Source organism: Phaseolus vulgaris, chromosome 11 (assembly GCF_000499845.2).
Source record: "Phaseolus vulgaris cultivar G19833 chromosome 11, P. vulgaris v2.0, whole genome shotgun sequence".
NCBI lineage: Eukaryota > Viridiplantae > Streptophyta > Magnoliopsida > Fabales > Fabaceae > Phaseolus > Phaseolus vulgaris.
The window spans coordinates 18,801,390-18,808,546 of NC_023749.2; the positions used below are offsets into that span (position 1 = coordinate 18,801,390).

The 7,157-nt window shown below is 34.3% G+C and overlaps 1 protein-coding gene across 3 annotated transcripts; it reads right to left on the minus strand.

Annotated features, from left to right (window-relative positions):
• Positions 1–878: 878 nt before the first annotated feature.
• Positions 879–6,950, minus strand: LOC137810795 (probable serine/threonine-protein kinase At1g54610). 3 transcript variants are annotated; one of them, XM_068612353.1, is made up of 9 exons: positions 6,501–6,940; positions 5,623–6,353; positions 5,091–5,375; positions 4,612–4,929; positions 4,306–4,533; positions 3,470–3,567; positions 2,924–3,038; positions 1,829–2,284; positions 879–1,298 (listed from the first exon to the last, which is right to left on the minus strand). In XM_068612353.1, exons 2-9 carry the CDS (start codon positions 6,040–6,042, stop codon positions 1,119–1,121), a joined length of 2,100 nt encoding a protein of 699 aa, XP_068468454.1. In that variant the 5' UTR covers positions 6,043–6,353; positions 6,501–6,940; the 3' UTR covers positions 879–1,118. The 3 variants fall into 3 exon arrangements, with proteins under 3 accessions (XP_068468454.1, XP_068468530.1, XP_068468377.1); XM_068612429.1 differs by having other exon boundaries at positions 6,632–6,889; XM_068612276.1 differs by having other exon boundaries at positions 5,623–6,950.
• Positions 6,951–7,157: the final 207 nt, after the last annotated feature.

Consider the following 7,157-nt stretch of genomic DNA (forward strand, 5'->3'; position numbering starts at 1 on the left):
GAATAATTTTTTTTTAAAAAAATAACAGTTATATATATAATAATTTTCATCTTTTAATATATTTATATATATATATAATTTATCTTTAAAGAAAAAATATACTTAATTGTTGTTATAATTAAATACATAAATTCATTAAAAAAATTACTTGTAAACTCAAATAGATCCATAGACATTAATTTTTGTTTAGTCTACTAATTAAGAGTATTGCTATAAAATTCTAAGATTATTATACTCTAAATATTTTCATTTTTATGTATATAATAAAATCTGTAATAACATTTGTAATTTTACGTTATATATTAATTTAATAAAATTATAATTATTATAAATTTACAATGAAATATTTATAAAAAAAAGGTAAATTTTTAAAAATGTGGACACAAGTGTGTTTCGACAAGTATATAATAAAGAGATTTGTTACTACTAGGCTAATTCTAAGAGATATTCCTTATCTTTATATCTTCATCTTTCATTTCCTCAATGGTCAATAATTAGTTACTTACTAAATTCATTAGATTAAAAACATGTTAAAGGTTACTTTAGAAGTAAATCTTACAATCAATCTTGAAATATCTTCATTCTTTTATATATATAAGGAGCTGTTTCACAGTTGTATACATGTTCTCATCTCATACAATAAAGTAAAGCCAGCATAGACTTTATTTTTGTATTGTTACATATGTCCTTTTTTTATTTCTGCTTTCTCCTCTTATTAGGAATGGTTCTAAACTTTTCTGCAATCATTATCCCTCTCAACTTCATGGGATTTTCTTTTCTTCTCCCTAACTCAAGTAGTTAGGAAAATAAATGTTGCACAAACATAAACTAGTTTTCTTGAATAAATCCAAAGGTGAAACAAGAAGGTTGGAAAGAACTTAATAAAATGAATTGCTTATATAAATTTTATATAAGGGTGAAGCATGAAGAGTTGAAGAAAGAGTGATCTCTTCTCATAAAGCCTGCAATTTACATGATATATATATATATACTACAGTAAGATTGAATGCACTCTCTTCCTCTCCCCACTTCTTTCTCTTCTCAAACTAGTGATAAATAAATGTTGTCATAAAAATATGTAAGTGGTTGGTTGAACAAACAGAAATAGTTATGTAATGTCACCACTTCCGCTGTGCACGAACTTTCTCACCTCTTGCCCTTGACTTGTCAATTCTTGCTCGTCTTGAAAACTCTTGTATCTTTCGATCATGCTCTTTGAGCATTTGATCCATGTTGCTTGATGACACCATTAATGGACCTGAGAGGTATATCTTGTTTCCCATCGACTCACGCCCTCCCTGAAACAGTCCCCACATCAATTTTCAAGAAAAAAAAAAAGTGTTGCAATAGTAATCAAATATTCATTCATTGTTGCCACAGTACTTGGACTCCATTTACTATAATTAGTGACCAATCATCCATCAATGATATACATTCAACTACTAGGGAACATGGGAACTTGAGCATTTCATAAAAAGAAGGGCAAAATTTATAGAAAAAAGTATGACAATTGCGAGGTATGGAACTTCAGTCTTAAGCTCTGCAACTACAATAGCTAGCTTTTGTGGTGTGGTGTGATTCTCTTAAGGTTCTTATCAAACAATTTACTGAATGCTGATAGAATAAAGAGTTAGATAACTTTGAATATCACTAGTAAACTTTACAAGACATCAAAAGGTCTCTAGTCCTTATTTAATAAAACTTGTGTTTATCTCTCTCTAATAGAATGACCGTGTAATAGGAGAGGATCCAAATCAAGTGAAGACTTCCACTACCAAATATTTAAAATTACTGAAGCAAAAAAGTTATAATGACAATAATAACTAACCGGAGTTGATTTTTCGGTGGGGATCCTTCTGCTTTCAATTTGATTGTGATCAGCAATCCGTTTTTGTTCCTGCCTTCTTCTTGACTCTGATCCGTTAGTTGACTCCATTGATTTTCTTACTTCACTTGGTTTTCTGTGGTGCAAGTGAACTGGTTTATCCTCCTGATCTTCTGGCAACAATGTCCTAGATGCCACTAGCCCAGATATTTTTGATAGGTTCCCTCTGATTGAAACAGGAGGTACATCATCAACTTCCTTCGCACCCTTTGCCCAAACAGAACCCGGAACCAATGGGCCTGAATGTGATGGCTTCTTATAAATATGCCCAGAAAAATTATTTTCAATTTCTTTAGCATCTTCTGACGTTTTGTGAGGGAAAACCAGAATACCAGACACTGCTCCCCTATGAGGGTTGTATAATTCACTTCGGTTCTTAGAGCTGGAATAACGTCCTTGCTGCATCAGAAAACAGTAAGATAAGCCTAGTGAAAGAAAAGATACAAAAAAAGTAGGACAGCTGGGGCAACATATTTGAGAAGAGCATAAGAATATTAAAAAATTTAGTATGTAAGATTATGTTAAGGCTTTCTACAGTTTAAGAAAAAGTTATGTATGTAATAAGCAATAGGCACTAAGCTCACAAGTCTGTATTTTTTAGTTTTAGAATTCACAAAGATACACCGGACCGATTCAAACCTAAGGATTCTCATCTTAGCCTCATAAATAAACACTGAGGTTACAGTAGACTCAAAAGTCAGTGCAAGTTCAACAACCCAAAAAAGGTTTAGGTGTCCTAACACAATCTCATAATAATTGGCATGGGGTAGGTCTTGCACAAATAACTGATAAGCAGAGGCCTAATATCCTTTCGTTGACTGTAACAAAAAGAACAGGAGATCATCAAACCAATAAGTTTCCGTATAGTTCACAAGTCCGATCTATGCCTAAAAGTGTTGAAAAATCTCCGAGATGAATCAAGAGACAGTTAAAAGCATGAGATTTTCTTTTCTTTTCCCCAGTAAACTGAACAGAATTTGCGCACCAAGCTAATCATAGAGGCAAGTCATACAATAAAATTTGAAACTTTTGGATTACCTGTACTGATAAAGCTGGTTCAGCACTGTCTTTTGTAGTGACACTGGCCCTATGTCCTTTTTCTTGTCTAACTCCCGAGGCATGTTTTTGGTCCCTACCTCCAACAGCTCCTTGCCTAAGACAGTAAACAAAAATGAATACATGTTACTTATCATTTATAAGCAATAGGTTTACAAGTGTATGAATCAAGTCATGCAGAAAGCACGGCTAACAGTTGTGATGAAACAAATAAAGTAAACAGTTGGAGCAGCATGGCCCAAATGTAACTATGTGTTCAAGGTTTTAATCACCAATAATATGAAAATTTATTTTGCTATAAGTACATGAGACCCCATTATTGATGACTTTGTTCATGGCAGAGATGTCAACATTCAAAAGAGACCAAGTTGATCCACACTGAAAATTTTCAGATTAAGCCATGTATAATTTAAATTCCAAGCAAAAGATTCCATTCCAGAGAACGAAGCCACCATCACAATATTAATTACTAAATATAAATATCATTGTCTTTGCCTCAAAATAAAAACAGTTAACCTATATCACTACCTTCTGGCTTCTTCTCGTAATTTAGCATCAATTTCCTTGTTGGGAGCATATTTCGGTAAACTTGATGGATCACAAGGCACAGGCTCCGATGTAAAGAACTGCAAAAAAATGGGGAAATATCAAAAGTGGAGAATCACATGCCTATTAGCAGGTTAAAAAGAAAAAAAGGTTCCTAAAATATGTTGGACAGAATTGTGCAAGAATTATGATTGTTTTTACAATTTCATAACATAGCAGTACAGTAACAAAAATATCTCTTGATTTGTCTATTTGAATCTGACTTCCTGATTGCCCTGTATATTGAATGGTGAGAAGATTCTCTTTAAAGCATGTAAAGGAAAAGGAAAAAGAAAAAGAACAACTGTAGAATAGCATGAATGTTAAAGTGTAAAAAAAAGTACAACATTAAATCTAACTCGTTTTAGCAGGTGATGATGGACAAAATATTTAGAACTAAGACTTATATTGAGTATTGACACATCACTGAGATATCAAATGCTTGCAATTTGGATATTTCCAATGTCAGGATATTCCTATTTGTCTGATCACATATTCTTCCACAGATATATGAGAATGAATTACAAGAGAGATTTATTAGATATGTGATTAGAGAAACTATGATTTCTAAGTCCCAATGAGAAGCATTAATCACACTTTTATGTGCATCTATTGGTATATCAATTATGGTTGAGTACAGTGATGTCATGGAAGCAAGAAACATGGAGAGCTTCATTAAACAACGATATAAATCTTCCTTCAAATACCACTAAGATTACATTGGGAAAAGAAGTCAATCAAATGCTATAACTACTTGCTGGGGATAAAAATCAGCTTACCTCACTCTTCAGAGCAGCTGCTGCAGTTCCCCGATGTGCCGGCTCTACAGAAAGCAGGGTCTCAATAAGCTTTAGAGCAGTAGATGGGTAGTCCTTAAATGTCTCTGCAACACATCGCCTATAATGGTGTGGCGGCCTGAATACTGTTGAATGTGACAGCCGCAATTTAAGCCAATATTCATCAGATGGTGAGCCGCAAAGTTTAAAAATTCGATGCAATTGCTCAACCTACAAAGAAATAAAATTAACCTTCAGATCACATACTAGATTAGGAAAATGATGAAAACTATATTTATATACTCATACCTCTGTTTTTCCTGGTAAAATGGGCCTTCCAGTATATAGTTCACCCAGTATGCAACCAGTGCTCCACAAATCCACTGCAACCCCATAATGATTTGCTCCAAGTAAAAGTTCTGGTGGTCTATACCATAGAGTTACTACTCGGCTTGTCAATGGAACACTAAGGTGGGGGTCAAAAAAACTTGCCAAACCAAAATCAGCGATTTTTAAGATTCCATTATTGTCAATGAGAAGATTTGAGCCTTTTATGTCACGGTGGAGGACACCATGACTATGACAATGATCCAATCCACTAAGAAGCTGCTGCATGTAGCATTTTAGCTGACATATAAAGAATTTTGTTGTTTTAGGAGTTTTCTAATAAAAAATGGAGTATAAAGAAAAAATGTTACATAGCTACTTTCCTATACTTATAGTCTTATCTTATACAAGAGATGCACATGCACAAAAATCTGAACTTCATGTAAGAAAATCATTATTACCTGTGGTTCAGAGAACTTGATGTCAGGATTTGATGCAAGTCCTGTAAGATCATGCTCCATATACTCAAAAACAAGGTACAAGCTGCGAGACATATGTGACGTTACCAAGCCCTCCAATTTTATAATGTTTGGATGGTCAAGCCTACGCAAAACATGGATTTCCCTTGCCATAAACTTCACACTCTCAGGATCAAGATTGTCAAAGCGTACTTTCTTCAATGCAACAAACTTGCGGTTAATCACATCCCTTGCCTTATAAACAGTACTATAAGTTCCTTGCCCAATCTGCATAATAGAATGCCATCATCATGTTATTCCTTCACCAATATAAGAAGTTTATACTCAAAAAAACAAACAAGACAAAATCAAACCAGTCTAACAGTCATTCTTTTTTCGTAACAACAAATAAAATGAAATTAACCCCATCTTGAACTCTAAAGCATTACACAAATAGATTGATGCAGCATAGTAAGAATTGCAGAACTGCTTAATTATAATGTAAACATAGACAGCAGACAAGACCGCAACTTACTTTGTCCAACTTCTCAAAATTATTCGCTCTCCGAGGTATCCATCCCTTAATAGCTTCACCGGCAACTGAAGAAAGCCATGCCGGCCATCCAGCTGCAACTTGCTCTCCTTCTACAGCCTTTGGAATCCTTCCAGGGCCAAGATGATCCACAACAGTCACTTCAGGCTTCTCTATTTTCTTCTTCCCATCATGATCAACATACAACTGCCCTGAACCATTGGCCTTCTTGTCAATCAATGAACCTTTTACATGACCACCTTCTATTATCACATCTTTAGCCCCACCTTCATCAACCCTCCTAGTTGAATTTAACCGCAAAACGTTCAACTCTGAAGGCCTTGTGCTATACGATTGCAATTTCTTAGTAACACCTACCTTGCTGTCCTCTACAGCTGAACTCTTAGAACATAAGCAACCCATGTTGAAGCACAACGATATCACATCAACTTCACAACAATGTTATCCTTCAAAAAGTAGGATCACCATCCACCAGCAACACTTCTTCCAACAACTCCACCAAAACTCATAAAAATTAAGTCACCCACTACACAGTACCTTCTTCTTTTCTCCCTATTCAAAAGTAAAGACGAAAACTTTCCTTCATCGACACAAACCCAATTCAAAATCAGATACCAAATATCCAACACTGAAATATTCCAACCCGACTCAATTCCAAAGCAGTTAGCTTGAATCAAGCCCACTATTCATAACCCTCCAACAACAATCGCTAACTGTCATAAAGGAATCATTGTTCAATAAAGATGAAGAAATCCAAGCAATAAAAAAAAGTCTGAGATGAATGAAGGTGATAACACTCTGAGAGTATTATGATTTACAAATAATAGAATCAATTAATGAAGGAAAAAGACAAGGTGGACCTTTGAATTGGGATTAAGGGTAAAAATGGATCAGAAGCTTAACAAGAAAAAAAGTGTGGTGGTGGGTATTGCTGAAAGTTCAACGCGTATTCAGACATTAAAAAGAACATTATCATCAACCAGACAACAACCTTAGACGGCTTTTGCCGGCTAGGCTCAGTCAAAAGACTCCACTTTCTCTCTTTCTCACACACACACACAAAAACTTTCTCTTTCTCTCTCTCTATCTATCTCTATTCTCTAGTGATGCATGATTCCATATACTGTTGTGACTCTCTCTCCCTCCACCATGTTTCTTCTGTCAAAAAACCATTGGTGTTAGTTTTGTGTTCAAACCCTCTATGTTGGTCGTTGAGTTCTGTTTGGAATATCAATGCTCTGCATTAAACGCGTTTTTAATTTCTCTCCAATTTTTTATTACTTTTCCTTTTTTTTCTCATAGTGCAGGGTAATAGTGTCATTGGATTTTTTTAAATTAAAGGCACTCCTCCTTGATCGTACAATTTGGTATTTCTTAGTCAAGAGTTTAAGAATCGATTTAAGAACTTCCTAAGTAATAAACAAACGTTAGAAATAATTGCTAAAAAACCTTACAAATTAAAACAGAAAAATATTAATTGTATGATGGGTTTTAGTTTAAGACAGATTATTTGTTTT

Bases quoted from the DNA above. Each gene is read 5' to 3' on its own strand.
- LOC137810795 (XM_068612276.1), bottom strand. From the start codon at position 6,042: ATGGGTTGCTTATGTTCTAAGAGTTCAGCTGTAGAGGACAGCAAGGTA. The intron at 5,376-5,622 runs GTAAGTTGCGGT...TCTATTATGCAG, and splicing joins ATTTTGAGAAGTTGGACAAA to ATTGGGCAAGGAACTTATAG. The intron at 3,039-3,469 runs GTAGTGATATAG...TTACTGTCTTAG, and splicing joins TTACGAGAAGAAGCCAGAAG to GCAAGGAGCTGTTGGAGGTA.